General features: G+C 44.8%; 1 protein-coding gene and 1 long non-coding RNA gene across 10 annotated transcripts in view; both read right to left on the bottom strand.

Annotated features, from left to right (window-relative positions):
- CROCC2 (ciliary rootlet coiled-coil, rootletin family member 2) overlaps positions 1–15,213 on the bottom strand; it is an 83,129-nt gene extending 67,916 nt beyond the window's left edge. For 2 of the 9 annotated variants that reach the window (XM_083506277.1, XM_083506276.1), the window contains exons 1-4: positions 14,962–15,206; positions 8,014–8,167; positions 6,106–6,251; positions 88–171 (exon numbers count right to left, since the gene is read on the bottom strand). In XM_083506277.1, the coding sequence (XP_083362403.1) occupies positions 88–171; positions 6,106–6,251; positions 8,014–8,167; positions 14,962–15,015 (438 nt within the window). In that variant the 5' untranslated portion in view covers positions 15,016–15,206. Of the gene's footprint in view, positions 1–87; positions 172–2,735; positions 2,889–6,105; positions 6,252–8,013; positions 8,168–14,957 lie in introns of all 9 variants that reach the window. The other 7 variants (XM_083506273.1, XM_083506274.1, XM_083506278.1 and 4 more) reach the window with 7 other exon arrangements.
- Positions 1–18,886, bottom strand: part of LOC310708387 — an 87,630-nt gene extending 68,744 nt beyond the window's left edge. Inside the window, exon 1 of the long non-coding RNA XR_014526984.1 lies at positions 18,831–18,886. This is a non-coding gene — a long non-coding RNA (uncharacterized lncRNA). The remainder of the gene's footprint in view (positions 1–18,830) is intronic.
- Positions 18,887–19,918: the final 1,032 nt, after the last annotated feature.

Below are 19,918 nucleotides of genomic sequence, written 5' to 3' on the forward strand. Positions count from 1 at the left end.
TGATCTACAAATTGCCCACAGTGCTAGCAGTCAGGCTGCCACATGCTTCATCACGATCATTTATAGCATGAGAAAAGCCATGCGCACCATCTGTTTCTGATGCTCACACTCGGAGGTTTTCTCCAGCAGTTGTTGCTCCAGCTCCCCACATCTTTTCTTGTACTGCAGCATCTACGCCAGGGAATAGAAGCAGCAAGGCACTGCTATGAAACCATCACATCAGCGCAAGGATTTATGCTTGCCCCATGGAACTTCCCCCATGTGTCCCCTCCCCAAATTTGCACCAGAGGGTTACGGGGTAGGGGTGGGGGACTGTCAAAATAGATTTAGAAGGGTGTAGGTTGGAGAAAAGAAAAAGAGGAAAGTCCCATTGCATTGTAGGGGGTTGGAGAAGATGAACCTTGAGGTCCCTTCCAATTCTGCAATGCCATGATTCTAAGTGTTTATCCTTGTGCTGACAGGATGGTTCCTTAGGTAACAAGCCTTAGGTAAAGAGAATTAAAAGAGAAGACAAGAGAGAACAAAGGAAGGAACCAGCAGCCCAGGTGAAGCTACTTACCAGGAATAAAAGAGGCACGAAGAATGAAAGCTTGATCCACGAGGCCAATTTATCCAACAACTTAAACAGGTCTTCAACAAATTCTAAAGAGACTTCTGAAAACTTACTTGGACTACTACCATGACATCTGATGGAGGTTGGTGAGTGTAATAAAACACAGACTATGATAAGAGCCAGACCAAGAGAACCAGAAGTATGCAGTCACATACAGTATTAAGTTCCACTACAGCTATGCACAAGATATCAACTTTGCCAATCTGTAGTCTAACACCCCCCCAAACTTTATCCTATGCAAGCAATTGTTAAAGAATGTAACAAGTTCTGCCCCCATTGACTGGCATTGTTGACCAGAAGATCAAGTATTTTTTTTAAAAAACAACAACAAAACCCATAAAACTTTACACCAGGACAGAAGCTGATACTTACTGTAGGGAACATGCATCACACAGTTGATGTATTCAAGCTCCTCAGACTGCATGCACAAATAAAAGTTGAAATGGGGGAAATGTACCTTCACTACCTTGGGATGTGCCATGTACAACCTCCCATCACCTGTTGCCCACCCAGAAGTTCTACGTTCATTTCTCTTCCACTGCAACAGTATACCTGGAGAACATCTATTCTCCCCATGTGCTTGTTCTGGTGGCAAAAGTATAATTCTTTGGGCCATATTCTACGTGCAAAATGGATTCCACACAGGTGGTTGTTCTAAACCCTATTTCTCTTCAGCTGGGATCTGCTTACAGCATGGATCTCGTAACTAAAGACCTTTTCTCTGTCTGAAGCTTGATATATAAAGATGGAGGAAGAATTTGAGTGTGTCCTGGCACCATTTTAATCTCTGTCAAGACAGGCCAGACCTATAACCAGAACATTTTTTTTGAGAGAGAAGCAGCCATTGTATGTAATAAATACATGACTACCCCAGTGATCAGCAAGGAAGGAAGCATCTGTACTTAAAGTAAATTTGAAGGAAGCAGAATACAGATTCTTAGGAGTATCAGCTGGGAAATGGAGGATGAGCATCTGAGGAAATGGAAGCTGTAGTAAATAAGCCTGAGGTAAATTCCTCTTGTGGGGAAGGGTCAGGGGAATGGTAGCATTAAAACAGATACCATGAATAAATGCACTTTCTGCAAGCTGTCAACAGGCACCTAGCGCAGGTGAGGGAAACCAAGGTTGGCAGGGACATAGATGGCAGGGACACTGGGAAAGAGGCTAGCTTGTGTGAACACCTGAATAAGGCTGGAAGCATGGCTGCTAACCAGAAGCAAGAAATGACTGTGGTTGCCAAAGCAGCTAGGGATGAGGAGGAGAGAGGGGCCCAAAGAAAGAAGGCTATTCCAGCTGCACCATCTTGGGGGGGGAGGCAATATGTCCGCCTGATTATCAGGACCAAAGGGGCCCTTTAAACCAGGGGTAGGGATTTTTTGGAGTACGAGGGTTGCATCCCCTTGAGATAGACCTTCTGGGGCCACATGCCAAAATGGGCGTGGCAAGTCACAAAATGGGTGGAGCAACAGATGTGACTCTTACCTTTTTACAGTGGTCTGCATTCTTGTCATACATATGCAGATGTTTTCTCCTCCTGCCCCCACCCTCTCTGACCTCAGTCCAGACAAGCAAGAGGCCACACGCCTGTTAAGTAAAAGCACTACAGAAGGGCGTGCAGCAGAGCCAGTGAAGAGTATAGTCTGGATAGAGAGAGTGTGGCCTCGGAAGAGTGTTAAGGGCTGAATAGAGGGACCTGGAACTCTGCCTGCACCCCCTGTTTAAAAAATACCCAAAGCTCCTCCCCAGAGCTTTGGACAAATCAAGGGAAGGACTTCTTAAGAACCTAAGATGCTGTCTAATGCTATGTTTGCCAATGGATCCACATGGAAACAACTGAAACTGCTGGTTGGTGGGGGCTTCTTTCTTCTTGTAGTCTCATAAAAAAAGCCTGGTGTGCTGTTCTCATCACCTGTGAGTACTGGTCCCTACAGAGCGCATGGAACAGAAAATGCTAGGCAGGTACAAGGAGCATGCTTTCTAAATCAAAAAGACAGGACCAACAAACCTAATGGAGAACTTCTGCAGCAAGCCCCACTGCTGAGTCTTTATGGAATCCGTCTGTGAGACCCCACCATCTTCCCATTCATGAAAGGTAGTGCCTGTTCAAGGTCATGCCACCCACCTTGTTCTGCATCTTCTGCACTAGCTGAGCCTGGCGCTGCTGCCCATCCTGGTAGGCCTGCAGCTTGCGCTTGTATGCCTTCTCATCCTCTTTGAACTGCTGTCTCATCTGCAGGAACATTGTGCTTCCTTCCTCCTCTCCTGGGAGCTCCAGCTACAAAAGCAAACACCCTCCCTGATCCAAATGGCAGAGCAAGGGTCAGGAGCAGAACAGCAAGGAACCAATGGCTGGCTCCTTAGATGTCATACAAGAGCAATGTGGCAGGATGCAACCAAATGAATGGAAAATAAATAAATCTGTGTTTGAAAATGAGCTCTAGCGTTGCAGAATTCAGGGTTTCCAGCATGGCTCCCAGCTGTTCCTGGACCTCTGGACAACAGAAACTTCCTTTCTCTGAAATACACATTCAACATCCCAAATACTCAAAATATTCATGCCTACATTTCGCAAATGTAATGAGAATTCATGCAAATATGAATGACTGAATTTGCATGATCTTCTTTCTCTCTTCCTTTCAGACCGTAATGCGGCTGAAATCCTGCAGTTTCAAATTGGCTAAGGCTGGTTACAAATTTAGATCTTTGGCAGGGGGAGGTTGAACAGGAGGAAGAGACTTATGGAGAAGCTGAAAGGTCAGTGTGCCTAACAAGAACACTACTAAAGGCCTTAAGGGAAGGAAATATAGTGGTGATGGGCACAGAATCTTTCTGTAGACACTGCCTGCTCAGTTTGTAGAGTCTCTTGACATCTAAAGGGCGATAAAACAAGCTTTGAAAAAAAATGAAACTTGAGACTATTACAGCACAATCCTATGCATATTTCCTGAAAAGTCAGTCTCACTGAGTTAAGTGAGACTTATGCCCAGGTAAATGTGTACAGGATAGCAGCCTTAAGCTGCAACACTAAACAGACGTACAGGAGATTAAGTCCCACTAGACACACTGGAACTAAATTATAAACATGCATAGGATTATTCAGGTCAAATAGTGCCCTAGATACTAGGTCTCACACAATCCTGCACTTTGCACTACATGCAGAAATACACCTGCTCGAATATATTTATGAGTTGGTAGTTAGAACCTCAAAGCAAATGGTGGCAAAAGCTTCCTCATGGAACTCAAATGCAGCTCATTCTTCTGCCTAGCAAAATTTACAACGACTACAGCAGGGGTGGGGAACCTCAGGTCTGGGGGCGACATGTCACCCTCCAGGACTCACTGTGCAACCCTCAGGACTCTTCCAGGCCACACACCATTTGTAGACTCCCAATTTCCCATGGCACATCCTTCACTGGCCCTGCCCTGTACCCCCCCTTGACTGTTTTGGCTTGGCTGGACTGTGTCCGTGAACTCCGACAATGCCTCTTACTTGCCTAGATGGAGGACAGAGAAGGGAGGGTGCGTGGGTTTGCGTAAGACTAGCCTACTATATACAGGTAAAATTTACATTTGCTGCTCCACCCGCTTGTTCCTCTGGACCCACCCACCACTGACCCAGAACCCACAGAAGGCGACTCAGGAGGGAATGTGGCGCTTGGTCAGAAAAAAGTTCTCCATCCCTGCCCTACATGAATCAAGACCTCACCCATTCATTCCGCTTCTTTTGGCCTCCCAAATAGCATTCATTCCATTGCTCCCATTCAGCAAAAAGAAGCAGCTGGGGGCAGGGCAGCCGTCCCAGTCTGTTGGAACAGCTTTTCGGAGGGCTTGATGCTGAGTCAGGCCTGGATCTCCGTGCCTGTCATGTGGACTGGAGGCAGGGATTGTTTGGACTTATAATTATTTATGCTCCTCTGGATGGGAACCTTTGTCTAGCCAAGAATGTGCCCTATGTTCTCCAGGCAGCAAACCAAGCACCAGTTTCTCCCGGGGAAGGGGCCACAACAGCTAAGCACCATGACCACCTGCAACTGCATACTCCAGAAAGCATACTCCAGTGTGTGAAAACAGAGCCAACATCCTGTCCGCTCTAGCACGCCTGAGGAGATACCAATGGACTGTGTCTGCGCACCATAATCTCCCAACATTTGCACACTAGAATGTGATTCCTGGCAATTTTCCATCAAAGGGTCGCTGCTGCAGAAGAATGCTAGATGGTTGGTTGGGTTTAAAAGCAGCTGCTCTGCCATTCTGTTTCCGAGTCTACTTTCACACAAATAAACCCTTTGAAAACATATTAGCTGCATATGAGTGATGAAGACATACTGGCCAAACATTATGCTTATGTTAACCTTTCATTCTTAGGTATAGTGTGTTTAAGCTACTGTAGTATGGGAAAGACAACCTAGCAGTCTAGTTTATCTATTAAGGCCTCTTCCTCATTATTTTGATTTATTTCATAGGTGCTCCTCAATTACTTACAACATAACATATTATTACAGTACTGTATTCTACTTTCAGCTGGAGAATGACGCTGAACCAGATGGTACTTGGTCTGACTTGTATTCAGGAGCCACTATCTTACAAAAGGGGTGTGCAACTTGATAGAAAATGGGAGGGGTGCTTCCAGCCTTCAAAAAACATAGACCACTGCAAAGAAATAAGGTTCTTTTGCTAGAAGCTCATCTTTTCCTGACTGAATGTCTTTCTTACGAAATTCTGCCTGGGTGCTCCTAAGGTTTACACGAGCCCAAAACACCACAAAGCCTAGATGCTCAATGATAGATATATTTTTCAATCTTTTCAGATCCAAGTCTCGCCTTTCACCCCAAACGGTAATATTAGACCCACTTTATTTATTTTTTTAATCCTTCTCTCATGTGGTCATCGTGTATGACTATCTATGTGTGTTTTGATTTGGAAGCAGCTCTCAGCGACTTCAAAATGGAGCCAAACTGATAACCATTTGCGAAGAATACGGCGAGGTGCTTCAATAGTCCTATATACAGCCTGACTTTTGCGATGTAGCCCACAGATTCTGAATGCCCTTCCTTCTTTAAAACTGCTCTTGCTAGGTCTCAAGATATGTTTATGGCATTGAAGGGCAGCCAGGACTACAAGGAGTAAAGCAAACTGTAACCTACTATGTAAGTTCTTGTGGGAGAGCAGCCAAATGAAACAATGGAACCAATGTCCATAAGCTGTATATTGTCATGTCACAGGACCTGCCCAGGACATGGGGAAGTGTGCATGACCAAGAGTCATGGCAATGTAAGGTTTATCTGAACTTATGAGTAAGCCCTCCATCTTAATTCTCTCTGTGTTGCCAGTCAATATGTCCTCAGCTGCCAATCTACACCAGCTGCAAGAGAGAATGATGGATAATTGTTTTGTGACGGAGCTCTCAGCTGGATTTGTGTTTTTGTAAGATTGTTCCATACAAAAAGTAGCTTGTTTTTTTTAAGATGGGTTTCTTCAAATGTTGATCTTACCCTCTCACTAACGGCATGGTATTTGCTAGCCAGCTCATCCTTCTCCGCACGAGTTTGTGCCAACAGGTCCTCAAGGCGTGAGAGCTCCTTCTGCAACAAGCGGTTTTCTTCTTGCATATTGACTGCAGAGGCTGTTTCTGACAAAGCTGGAAACAGCAATAAAAGGAATAGGTTGGCTGCAGGTAGCAAGAAGGGACATATTTAATTCAGTTCACAGTGAAAGGTGAATCTACCAAATCTTTTTGAAACACTATGGGAACACAATCATTCTAAATTTGCACTTATCTGAATTTTGCAATAGAGTTCTCCAACCAAGTGATGTTTTTACAAAAATATATTCATGTATAAAAATTGCTTGCAAAAATGTGTACATTAGTCAAGACTACCTATAAAAATGTGCTTATTAAGAGAATGCACACGCAGATGCCTAAATGAATTTAAGATTAGAAAAATTAGAAACTGCGAGAACTAAAATTGACAGATAATTTCATTCCTAGTTCCAGGAAAGGCAACCTATGAACAGACTGAGGATGTTCACCCTACCAAGGTATATGGATTAACCCCTTAGTACAAAAACCTTGGGATTCAAAGCATAAGCACTTAAGTTGTCCAAAAGGGATGTATTAATACTAAGAACTGATTGCAAGCAAGTACTTGATACAAGATATCTGCCTTATTTATTTTGCTAAAGTATCTTCCAATAAAAGTTTAATGTTTTAACATGGCAAAGCACAGCATTCTTTCTCCCTTTTTAAGAGACAGGGCCCATTCTTTGAGCCAACCTATGAAAAGGAAGTACCAATGTTTCAAAAGAGTTCCAGGGACTAAAGACTGTTCTTTAGCAAGAGACACCTGCATTCATTATCTCCCTCTGCATGTTCCAGGGCTGCTTTCTAGTGTTGAAAACGGGTTCTGGGGCCAGATGATGTCTAGCCAAAAGTGTGGCCATGGGTTTACAAAGCTGTATGGAAAGCTGCCTTGAAAGGGCCTATTAATCACAGGCCGCAAGATAGCCATGCCCAATCGTTACAGGGATAATGATGATCTTCCATATGGGGACTGAGAAGCTTGGGCTAATTTTCCAGCTCGTGTCCAGGCACGTTGAGTGTTGCTTGGCAGGTTGCTTAATCTTTCTGATCCTCAAATGTAACATGACGGCAAACAACTTTATACTGTCTTCTGGAAGCCTGAGCTAAACTATCTCCCTCAGTCTTTGCTTGGTGGCTACGGCTGAGAATCTCTAAGGTTCAGGAACTCTTCCCAACTGTAATTTATTTATTTTTGCAATGAGAGAGAAATCCACAATGTCTTTTGGGGACATAAAAGAAAAGGGCAATCATCTGAAAGAAAGGATGTCCCTTGGACTTAGGACCCTTGCTATAGGCTAGGGTTGGCCAAGGACATTTTGCTGCTTGAGGCAGAATAGTAAATGCTCCCCAGCTGCAAAGTCAAGGTGCATGTACCCAAGAGCAAACCATCTGCTGCCCTTTCTATGTCTGCTGCCTCAGGCATTCCCCTCACTCTGCCCAATATTAGGACTGGCCCTGGTGATTGCTCTTTCCCCCTTCCATCTGGAAAGGCTACCTGCTCACAGTCAGAAACACAATATTGGATTCATTTACCATGAACAGAAGCTGCTAGTTTTACACAGTACTCTGAACGAGTCCAATGGAATGGAAGCGAGAAAAGGCTGTTACCACACGCACGCTGATAGTGGACTGAATTTTCTGTCAACTTCTTCCAAGGAGGAAGTCTTCAGGAACACCATCGAGCCAACACTGCGTGGTATGTGGGGATGTTAGGAGCTTCAAAGCCCCACCTCCTAATTTCCTGCATTTGTTCTTGCCTTGAAAACCCCACCCTTGGGATGTCTCTGCTCTATGTCTCTGCCAAAGTCCCAGACAGCACCTTGGGATGATGATGGCTCAGCCAGACTCTGTGTGATGATCTGTCGGATCCTAGCTGGGACAGTTGTGGGTTCAGCTCTCTCTCCTTCCCCTTGCACGGTCAGCGCTTTGTCATCTTTGCTTGCTCTGGGATGCAGCACCGTATCCTCCAGTTTCTAAAATACACACAGAAGTTAAGCATTGGCTGGCAAGCTTGTAAGGTTTTATTTAGCCATTGCTGGGCCCTGGGAAGCGATTACCTCTATATGATGGACTTTCTGAGATCAGCATAAAACTAAACTTAGGCCTAAGAATGGCTGTCACATAGCTAGAAACCTTTGAAGGTGTGTGGGGGTGTGTAGAGAGAGACTGCTGTAAAAAAATGTGATCTCTTTTTGTCTCATTGACATTTAGCGCATTTCAACAAGTTATAAACTCAATAAAAATAGAAAGGCAAGGATATCTACAAGGTTGGCCTATGTACACAGCTTCAGCTAAAACCAAAAATACAATGATACCAATCTTTTAAACTTATGAAGGTCCAGGAATTCAAATATCAGCACAAATTATTTCCCCCTCCTCACTCACTCTTCATGTACAAAGTTAGCATTTTCAAAATTGCTTATGCAATATAATACAATTCCCTACTTTGTGTCCTCACCTAGGTGAGTGCAAGTTAAGATTCTGCAAGGGTACACAGGATTACAGGGCCCTGAACTGTGTTGTTTTCAAAATATTTCTAAAAGCTTTTTTGTGATAATAAATCCTGCTACATTAACTTTATCATATGTCTGTGGTAAACTTACATAAACCAATGATGTCGGTTACATGGCCAGAATTCATGTTATGAAATTCATGTCTAAGTTTCTGAAAACCATTATGAAATCTTATGCAGGTGAAGCACGCAAGGATAAAAGAGCATCAAAATTATGAAAGAGATAGAGCCACGATGCAAGATGAGCATAATAATTTTGTAGGAAATGAACTACTGTATTTTTCGCCCCATAGGATGCACCGGCCCATAGGATGCACCTAGGTTTTTTTGGGGGGGGGGGAAATAAAGGAAAAAAAATTATTTCCCCCCCAGGTGCGCTGCGCTAAGCCCGAAGCTTGGGGTGTGCTGAGCTCACCGTGCCCCAAGCTTCTGGGTGCCAGCAAGGTCTCCACTAGCCGTGGGAGAGCCGCGCGGTTCTCTCACGGCTAGTGGAGCGCTGCGCTAATCCCGAAGCTTGGGGCGTGCGGAGCTCAGCGCGCCCCAAGCTTCTGGGTGCTGGCAAGGTCTCCGCTAGCCGTGGGAGAGCTGCACGGCTCTCCCACAGCTAGCGGAGCGCTGCGCTAATCCCGAAGCTTGGGGCGTGCGGAGCTCAGCGCGCCCCAAGCTTCTGGGTGCTGGCAAGGTCTCCGCTAGCCGTGGGAGAGCTGCACGGCTCTCCCACAGCTAGCGGAGCGCTGCGCTAATCCCGAAGCTTGGGGCGTGCGGAGCTCAGCGCGCCCCAAGCTTCTGGGTGCTGGCAAGGTCTCCGCTAGCCGTGGGAGAGCTGCACGGCTCTCCCACAGCTAGCGGAGCGCTGCGCTAATCCCGAAGCTTGGGGCGTGCGGAGCTCAGCGCGCCCCAAGCTTCTGGGTGCTGGCAAGGTCTCCGCTAGCCGTGGGAGAGCTGCACGGCTCTCCCACAGCTAGCGGAGCGCTGCACTAATCCCGAAGCTTGGGGCGTGTGGAGCTCAGCGCGCCCCAAGCTTCTGGGTGCTGGCAAGGTCTCCGCTAGCCGTGGGAGAGCTGGGTCTCCCACGGCTAGCGGATAGCTTCCTGAAGCCTGGAGAGCGAGAGGGGTCAGTGCGCACTGACCCCCCTCGCTCTCCAGGCTTCAGCGAAAGCCTGCATTCGCCCCATAGGACGCACACACATTTCCCCTTCATTTTTGGAGGGGGAAAAGTGTGTCTTATAGGGTGAAAAATACGGTAAGTGAAATGACATCAGGAATTACAACCCTACTCTGGGATTTTACATTTTGTTGCTGATGCTACTAGAACTGCTAGCACCATTTAAAACTAATACTGTACTAAAGATACTGAGAATGGTATTCTGACACCCTATTTCCATCTGCAAAATGTTGGAGGGTATTTTTTTCTCATGGCTGATGCTATTCACAAATGTACAGTGCATGTAAATAATGGGTAGATCTGAGATCTGAACTTAATTTGTGCTAGAAGCCACCAGGGCTTACGCCTATTAGGTGGTTGTAAAGTTTGACTCCGAGGTGATTTTGAATTCTGTCGGGTGGGAACATCTTTACTTTTTTGTCCTTCTCACCCTGTTGTCAAACCCACACAGGTGGCTAATTCGCTTGCCTGCTTATCTTCTCAATGTTTTATTGCTGGGCCCAGTCATTACTGGGGCTCCCTTGTGCTCACAGAACAAGAAAGACATATTGCATGAAGATGTGAAGCATAATAATAAACAAAAAAACAGTTGTTGCCATGCCAACAGAGCTAAAACTTCGTACAGAAAATACAGCAACAATGCCCTCTATCGTCTGTACCTCATCAATTACGAACAAATCTCATTGAAATAAGGAGGCTGCTGCAATCGGCACTTCGTTCCAAATCTTGTTTCCAATTGTATCTGAAAAGTACGGTACTCCACTTCCCAGGATGCCCCCGCAAAACGCATACACATGAAGTTATAAAGATAAAGACAGCAAAACCATCCAGTAAAATCTCTTGCTTATATTTTGACAAATGTCTCACAATGTTCTTCATAATTTCTCCTCCATCACTACTGGATCCTCCCCCCCCCTTTTTTTAAATCCACAAAAATTTGACCAAAAAACCCTCTCCTTTTCAATAATTTTGGTTGGGGGGGGAAATAGAGAGAATATTTTGGCACAGCACTATCCAAGCACTTTGGTGGGCAGCCTGGTTTGTAGAGGGAAGAAAAGAAAATAGCAAGTATGTTGCATAAGCATCTGAAGGACCAGTTGTGTGCAGTTAAAGCAATATGTCTATCCACGAAAATAGATGAGAACTGGGCCTCGCAGCTACAACTTTGGGCATTAACTTTGGGCATACCAAATCACAATGAAGTCCAAGAAGAGCCACAGAGCCTAGGACTTGCCGATCAGAAGGTCGGCAGTTCAAATCCCCGCGATAGGGTGAGCTCCCATTGCTCAGACCCTGCTCCTGCCAACCTAGCAGTTCGAAAGCATGTCAAAGTGCAAGTAGATAAATAGGTACCGCTCCAGCGGGAAGGTAAACGGTGTTTCTGTGTGTTGCTCTGGTTTGCCAGAAGCGGCTTATTCATGCTGGCCACATGACCCGGAAGCTGTACGCCGGCTCTCTTGGCCAATAAAGCGAGATGAGCGCCACAACCCCAGAGTCGGTCACGACTGGACCTAATGGTCAGGGGTCCTTTTACCTTTTACAACCATTTTTAGGGATTGAAAACATTCTACTTCTAAAACTCAAATACAAATGATATTATTTTGCAATAACGAATTCCTATTTTAAAAAAATCAGATCACTGCACAGACCACACATGGCATATCAGACAAATGCAAATGGAAATCACACAGAGAAACATACAAAGACACCGAGATTTGCTCAGACATAACATATGGTGCCTGGTGAAGACTAGGAGCAAAGAGCCAAATCCCTGATTGTTTCAGTTAGATTAGGCACTGCTACAATGGTGGGAAACCTTTGAGCTGTTGGACTCCAGTTCCCATCAGTCCCAGCCAGCATGGACAATGGTCAGAGGAGTTGGGGCTTGTAGTCTAACCACAACTGGAGGATCACAGATGTCTCACCAATGTTCTACTTGGTGCTATGTAGGTTTTATGCTATCCCTAGGACTGCTAATAATGGGTTTTTAAAAAACCCTGAAGGGAATATGCTTTTGTAAGGTGATCTTGTCCCTTTAACAACTTATCCATTCCCTCCTAAACAATTTTAGCATTTTGGCCTTTTAAAACAACAGATGCCGCATGTGAGTATGAAAACTGCAAGACTAGCAGAAATTCCAGTTCAGCATAGTTGTAACATTCAGGCCACCAGTCAGCAAAGGCATTGATTAAAACACTTTGCCTGGGTAATGAGTTGCAGCTGTAGCATGGAGTCTCTGAATAGGACCCATGGAGATAGCTACTCCCTCTGCAGCTGGTGATGTCAGCACAGCTGTGGCAGCTGTGGAAAGAGCAGCCATTGGTGAGGCATCTGCATGTTAGCTGACTTTGCCCATTCACAAAGAAGAGCAGTGAAACACAAGCCACCAACATGCAAAGCAAGTACAAAATGGTCTCCTGAAAGGTGTCAAGGCCTGTAGTAAGTTGACAATCCACCCGTAGGTCATGCCGCAGGGCGAAGGACAAGTGTGATCATTTCAACAGCATCAATTCCATCTCATTTCAAGCAATGCTCAAAAATCCATGAAGCACAATGTGGAAAAGCCAACTGTAGGAAAGCTGTTCACGTTTTCCTATATGAAGGGTATTTGGGGGCATGAAGCTCTTGCTCTAACCAGGTTGGGCATTGTGAATGGAAAACCCACGATGAGCAGAATGCCCTTTCACATTACACAGACGTTAACACACACAGCACAATAAAGGCTCAAAACAAAGCTACTGCAACTTAATGAATGAAAACACTAAATGCAGGAGAGCAGGGACTAGACCTCTTCCACTTCATGCTAAATAAGAAAATGTGAAGAAGATTGCCTTCTTATTGGAAATCCTTGTACTATTCCAATTTACAGACATGAAGTGATAAGTGTAAGAGAATGAGATGATTGGCCTTACTCTGTAAGACAGTGCAACCTCACATGAAGCCCTTGAACCAGTCACAATCTCCTTCCCTGGCTCCTACTTCATGGTAATTTACCATCCCTCTGCTAGAGTGGTTTGTGCCAGGCTACTTTCTACACTTATGATTTATAGAAGGGGTGGCCATGTTAGTCTGTTTTAACAAAAACAACAAAGTATCATGCTGCCATAAAGACACGATTAAGTAGACCCTGGGACGCGGGTGGTGATATGGGTTAAACCACAGAGCCTAGGACTTGCTGATCAGAAGGTCGGCGGTTCGAATCCCCACGACGGGGTGAGCTCCCATTGCTTGGTCCCTGCTCGTGCCAACCTAGCAGCTCAAAAGCACGTCAAAGTGCAAGTAGATAAATAGGTACCTCTCTGGCGGGAAGGTAAACAGCATTTCTGTGTGTTGCTCTAGTTAGCCAGAAGCAGCTTAGTCCTGCCGGCCACATGACCCGGAAGCTGTATGCCGGCTCCCTCGGCCAATAAAGCGAGATGAGCGCCACAACCCCAGAGTTGGTCACGACTGGACCTAATGGTCAGAGGTCCCTTTACCCTTATTACCATAAAGACACGACTAAGTAGACCCTGGCCCATGAAAGATTATGCCAGCCCTTCCTTTGCCTACCTGGTGACTTCCAGATGTTTAGGACCATAACTCCCATCTAGCTGGGACAGATAGGAGAGCATGGCTGGGGTGGATAAAGGCTGCATAGAAGCATCAAAGCATTACAATATTGACAGTTTTATGGTAGGCTAGTTCCGTGCTCCCCATTGGAATTCAATCCAGTGAACAGCAGCTCTGAAATCAATAGATGTTTGCACAGTATTAAGTCCAGTTTACCATTGCAGCCCTATGAGTACTTCCTTGGGAATAAGTCTCATTAAACTCAACAAGACTTCGGAGTGAATGCGTAGGATAGGGCTGTAAATCTATTTTCCTGTTGGGTTAAGCTCACACATCCTCTAGCCTAGTCGTTTGTTCCTTACTCTCATTTCTGAAACCTTACTGCCCTCTACTGTCACTTAAAATGGCAACAACTACAATCTGTCACAAAACAGCTTCAGCCCAGGTAAGACAACAGTCCACTAGCCCTGGATACCACAGTCATCCATGGATGCCATGAAGAACAGAGCAGAAGCCAAACACAGAAAGACTTCAAACATGGGTTTTAATAGTCCATATTTTCAAAATCTTCAGAGAAATTCTACTTGCAGCAAAATGCAGATGCAAACAAACATATAACAGCTCTCCTTAGAATGCTAAGGGTTTGAGATGAGACAAAAAAAGCTACTCTGCTAAACTGGCTGCTTCTGGGTCGTGCTGCAAAACCAGTCTCTGTATGGTCCCATGGTTTATGGAAGCCCTGTCTGATTTAATGCTTGATAAACTTTGCTGGCACAATTACTTTATAGCCCAGTTGTAATACAGTACTCAACGTACTCCCATGAACACAGAATGCTGCCTCATATCAAGTCAATCCCAGATGGTACCCTCTGCACTGACCAGCAGCAGGTCTCCGGGGTTTCATGACAGTGTTGTCCCCACCCCAGGTGGAGACATTGGAGAGCAAACATGGGACCATTTGCAAGCGAAGCCTGTGCTCTAATACACTGTAATAGCCCTTCCTCTAATACTATTCTCACAACCACACTGTGAGGCCGGTACTAGGTTAGTTTGAGAAACAGTGACTGGCCCGAGGTCACTCAATGAGTATTGCTGGGGGTTGGACTAGATGATCCTCAGGGTGCCTTCCAACTCTGATTCTGGGATTTCTGTTTTGAGTTTCATAGGTTGGCAATATGACCCTGGGCCCCGCTGCAACACGTATTTGCATATCATATCAAGAGATCACAGAGGTTTTAATCCATATCATCTTCTCTGTAGACACCCAGAAACTAAATATTGTCCAGATCAGCGACATGAAAGGGAAGCAGACGCGAAATATTTTTTATTTCGCCATTTTACTTCCGAAGTTGGAAACCTGGCCTCTGCCCCCAGCCCCCCAGCCCTCGAAGGGAATGCAATTCTATCCTTTTCTGGCTCGTCAGTTCCGCGCTGCAAAGCGGAACATCATGTGCGAGGGGGCGGAGGCAGTGCGTTTTAATTACTTGCTCTGAACTTAGCCGCAGGAGAAGTATTGGAAAGCGAGCCACTCACTCACCAACCTGGATTGCAGCTTCCAGCCTCAGACTTGGCTTCTCCTCGCTGCTCTCGCTCATCGCTCAAAGACCGGGGCAAGGACCGGCCAGAGAGGCCGAGCGGCTCTTCTCGGCACTTGCAAAATAAGAGGGAATGGTGCACCCGCGGGTCGGAAGCCCGCTCCCTGGAGAGAGAGTTTGCAGGCCTGCAGTGCCGGCGACTCCTTGCGGAACCTTCTCCGCTGCCTTCAGGAATGCAGGACGCACGCGGCGGGGCCCGGCCGCGGTTGCTAAGACAACGGGGACGCCGAGTACCCCTTGTAGCCATGGAAACAGAACGCGGCCCGGGGTTGCCGCGGAAACCAAAGGGACGCGGGAAGCAGAACTGTTTCACCGGGCCCGGCGAAGGAGAAAGCGGGAGAACTTCTCTCCCCACTGTTGGGCGCGAAGGTTGGTCCCATGGTAATAATAATGTAATTAGTTGCACACTGCAGCCTTAGGAAATAAGGGCAGTACAAATAAACATATTCCATAGTTAGGGCTGGGAGATGCAATTTTACGGAATACTCTCTCTCTCGCTTAATAGTATTTCTAAACTGACTCTCAACATAAGTATGCAGGGCAATGTAACTTCCCTCATGCCCATAGGGCTGCATCAATCCATTTTGCCTTCCACCCCCCACCCCCCATTCTACCACTTGGTCCTCTCTCTGCCTACGTTAAGCAAAGGAGTCTCTCCTATATGCCAGGTACTCATCATGGAAAACAAATAGAAAGGGGTGGCAGGAATGCCCATTTAGTGACTGGTAAGAGCCTTTTGCTTTTGCTCTCCACCTTCCCTAGATGGAAAGTGTTGGAATGCCATTGCTGCACAGCTGCAACTAATTTAAGTAATTCAGCCCTCTCAGTGAAACCTTTTGCTCCTGAAGCTTCTCCAACCCCCTCCTCCCATTTTGGTTTTATTTAAATTTGCCCAAAAATATTCAACTCCCCATTCCAATCTCCTTCTTCTGTGCTGCAGGATAGGCTGGTATTGATTTTAAAAATAAGCTTGATAAGAGGGAATGAAAATTATTTAAAATTTTCTGCTTCAGTGAATCGCCCTTTCCAAACCCACACAGCTCTGCCACACCCACTAGTGTGGACAAAACACAGTGGTGTAGACACAGAAATAAAAGTTAACAACAACAACTTATTACTTATACCCATCCATGTGGCCGGGCCTCCTCAGCTACTCGGGGTGGCTTCCAAAACATCAAACATTAAAAACTTCCCTAAACAGGGCTGCCTTCAGATCTCTTCTAAAAGCCAGGTAGTTGTTTATTTCCTTGAAATCTGGTGGGAGGGTGTTCCACAGGGCAAGTGCCACTACAGAGAAAACCCTCTGCCTGGTTCCCTGTAACATAATTCCTGTTACTGTAGACTGTCAATTGCTGCTCTGCTTACAGTGGAAGAGCTGTGACTTAGGAAAGCTAGGAGCCCTTTGTCTGGAAACAACTTAAATTTCAAGGCTGTATGGATTTTGTTTAAGAGTTAGATACACCAGTTAAATAATTCAACATAATTTAAGTTCTGATCTCCAGGACTATTATTACGTCTTGAAACACAACTGTGGGTAGAGAGAATTAATGCAGTCCTTGCTAATTAGCAATCCCAATAAATAATTCTGCGCTACATTAAGACTGAGTTTATTGCAGCATAAACATTTGTCATCTGGAGTCCACCTTGTTAGATGCACGCAGTGATCTAGAATGTTGTCATCACTATATATCAGCTTTTACATTCCCAGCAAACAACATGTTTGATTTCTCATCACATTAAGTGCTACTGCATTTGGATAAATTAAGGAACATTTAGTGTATTTCCATCCTGTCTTCCTATGCAAAACATTTGACACATTATGAAGCCAGTGCAGCTGTAGCAAAGCGTATCATTTGCTTTTGGTGTTTTAGGATCTGACCAGCATATGAGACACACATACAAATGGACAGGAAGCAAGGTTGAATCCATAAATGCAGGAGAGTCATCCACAGGTCAGCAACTCAGTGCAAGTAAAGCTCAGTTTTATACAATTCCCTGTGTTTGATGAGCAGGACACAAAATATTGTCCAATAAATTTGCCACAAAACATTTGTCAGACTTTAAGGTACCATAGGATAGTCTTACAACAAGCTATCCTCTTTCCCCTGGAATTCAAAACTAAGGCTATGTGCACACTCTCGTTTACTCTACATCCAGCACACTCCCACCACTGGTTTGTGAAACCATGTGCACATTATGTTAGCCATGACCCACATCTATCCTGTACGTCATTGAGAAATGCTGCATTTTGACATGTTTTTCCCCAAATCAGCTTTAATATGATTTGGAAACCCAAGCTATATAAAGACATCTACACACCCTTTCTTCCCACTGGTGTGGACAGACAAAGGGCGACTTGGAATCATAGAATCATAGACTTGGAAGGATCCAAGAGGGTCATCTAGTCGAACACCCAATCTTTTGCCCAATGTGGGGCTCAGACCCATGAACCTGATATTAAGAGTACCATGCTGTACCGACTGAGCTATTTGGAAACACATCCAGCTGTCCTGATATGTACAACCACAGGAGCCAACTCCTAGGGGCCAATGTCCCTTCAGCCTCCCTCTCCATAAAATATTTGAGGGGGGCAGTCCCCCCCCAAAAGGTTGATGGGCATTGCCATTCAAATGGTGTGTGTGTGTGTGCCGTGCCTTGTGATCCGTTGTGCAAGAGGGGCTTACCTGCCCCCTCCGATATTGTATTCAAGTTGGCACCCCTGCGTACAACGATGGGCAAGTGCAATTTGAAACACAGCAGGGGGAGACATCCTTGCTTCGTTTTAAACTGGTAATGTATACATAGCCTCAGGCTAGAGCTCCAGCTCAGCTATTAGTAATTAAGGCTGCAGTCCTAGACACATTCACTAAAGCTTCACTGGACTCAGTCAGATTTTATGCATGAGCTGCATATTTCTTAACAATGTTACTAATAAGCAATTAATCAAGTTCCTGATTGCACCCTTCTTACTTGTCAAATGTTCACATTCTTCCTCTGCTATGAGCTCATCTTGCCTAGCAACATTTTTCACTTTAGTGCATACATATAGTATAATTAAAGAATACCTTTTCTGGCCAGGTCTCTATCTGTTATTTGCATTTGTTTGGTGTAATCCATAAATATATTTTCCTTGGGTGGGGGGAATCTTACATTACATACACAGACATGTACATCATGATGAATCTTTAAGATATTTTACACCCTTCACTGGAATGCACATCAGTTTTACCGGAAAGGTTTACAAATCTTGTGTCTAATGGAAAAATGAGAGCAAAGCAAAATACCTTCAGCATTTTTGGAACATTCCCTTCCTAGTATCTGTGGATGATGCGCCTTGCTACCCATACCCGCTCCAGTGATTTGTGTTTGTGCAACTTTCAAGGCAGGGTAAGGAGAAACTGTTGCCAAAGAGAGTGGCTACTCTGGCTTAGTAGCTTGTGCTGGCCTACACAAACATAGCTTTTCATACCACTAGATGAAAATAAAAAAACAAGCTAAACATTTGAAGTCAACAGTTGGCCCAAGCCATTCCTTCTCAGTCTGATCTAGCTACTTCCCAGGGTCTGCCCAAGTTCCTTGGAGGTAAGACAGAATTGTAGAAAATAATTGTAGCAGCACCAACACTTCGGAACCCCCTGCCTAGTGATACTAGTCAGGTGCCTTCACCGTATTCTTTTTGACACTTGCTGAAGACATTCCTATTTAGATATGCCCAGTGGTTTTTTCTGGGGGTATGCAGGGGTACACATACCCCTAAACATTTTGTGAATCTTTGTACTTTTGTCCATTTACTATACAGTGGTACCTCAGGTTACATGCGCTTCAGGTTACAGATGCTTCAGGTTACAGACTCTGCTAACCCAGAAATAGTGCTTCAGGTTAAGAACTTTGCTTCAGGATGAGAACAGAAATTGTGCTCCTGCGGCGCGGTGGCAGCAGGAAGCCCCATTGGCTAAAGTGGTGCTTCAGGTTAAGAACAGTTTCAGGTTAAGAACGAACCTCCGGAATGAATTAAGTACTTAACCCGAGGTACCACTGTATTTATTTTCCCCTGATTTGAACTATAAAATGGTGGTTTTCTTGAGTCAAAATGAGAATACTCCTAAGCATTTTTTTTCAGGAAAAAAGCACCGGATACGCTTACCCCGATGTTTAGACAGTTTTAATTTGCTTTAATATATTTTATTGTGGTTTTAACTTTCTGCATATTAGGAATTATTGTTGTAAAGTTTTTTAGTTATAATTTTGCTGTTTTATCTTTTGTAAACCGCTTTGAGGTTTTTCCTACAATCAAGCTGCATATAATTTTTATCCTGCTCCAGGTTTTACAGTATTTAATTGATTTTAGTAGTTTTGATTTGCCTTTGGGCCTCTACCATTAGGCAGAGGCACGCACTCGCCTCAGGTGACAGATGTTGGTTAAGGTAGTGGTATCTGGTTGTTCACTTTGAGACCCTCTTCATTCCCCTTTCAGATCTGTGTGTGCCCCTACCGTGCACCCCCTAAATAAGTTTGCTCTTCTCCTCAGGTGCAGTGCAGGAGGCTATCTCATTGCCAGTGTTGAAGTTAAATTCAGCTTGTCAGCTTCAGGCACTATCTTGTCCTTTGCCTGAGATGGGAACATGACTTTGACAGGGCTTGTTGTTGTTTGGTTTACATTTGATGTGTTTTCATATGAATTTCTATGTTGTAAGCTGGTTTGAGTTTATTTTATAATGAAAAGGAGGATTTAAAATTCTAAATAAAAAAGCAAATTAAAAAATGCTAGTAAGTGCATTCCCTTTAAATCTGAGGGGGATGCAGGAAACGTATTTATATAGGCCATCAACATCATTAGCTATCAGAGTCCCTTTTTGTGTATGTCACCCTCTTTCAATTGGATTTAAGTGTATGGTTCATGACA

This window comes from Podarcis liolepis (assembly GCF_965112155.1).
Source record: "Podarcis liolepis genome assembly, chromosome: 5".
NCBI lineage: Eukaryota > Metazoa > Chordata > Lepidosauria > Squamata > Lacertidae > Podarcis > Podarcis liolepis.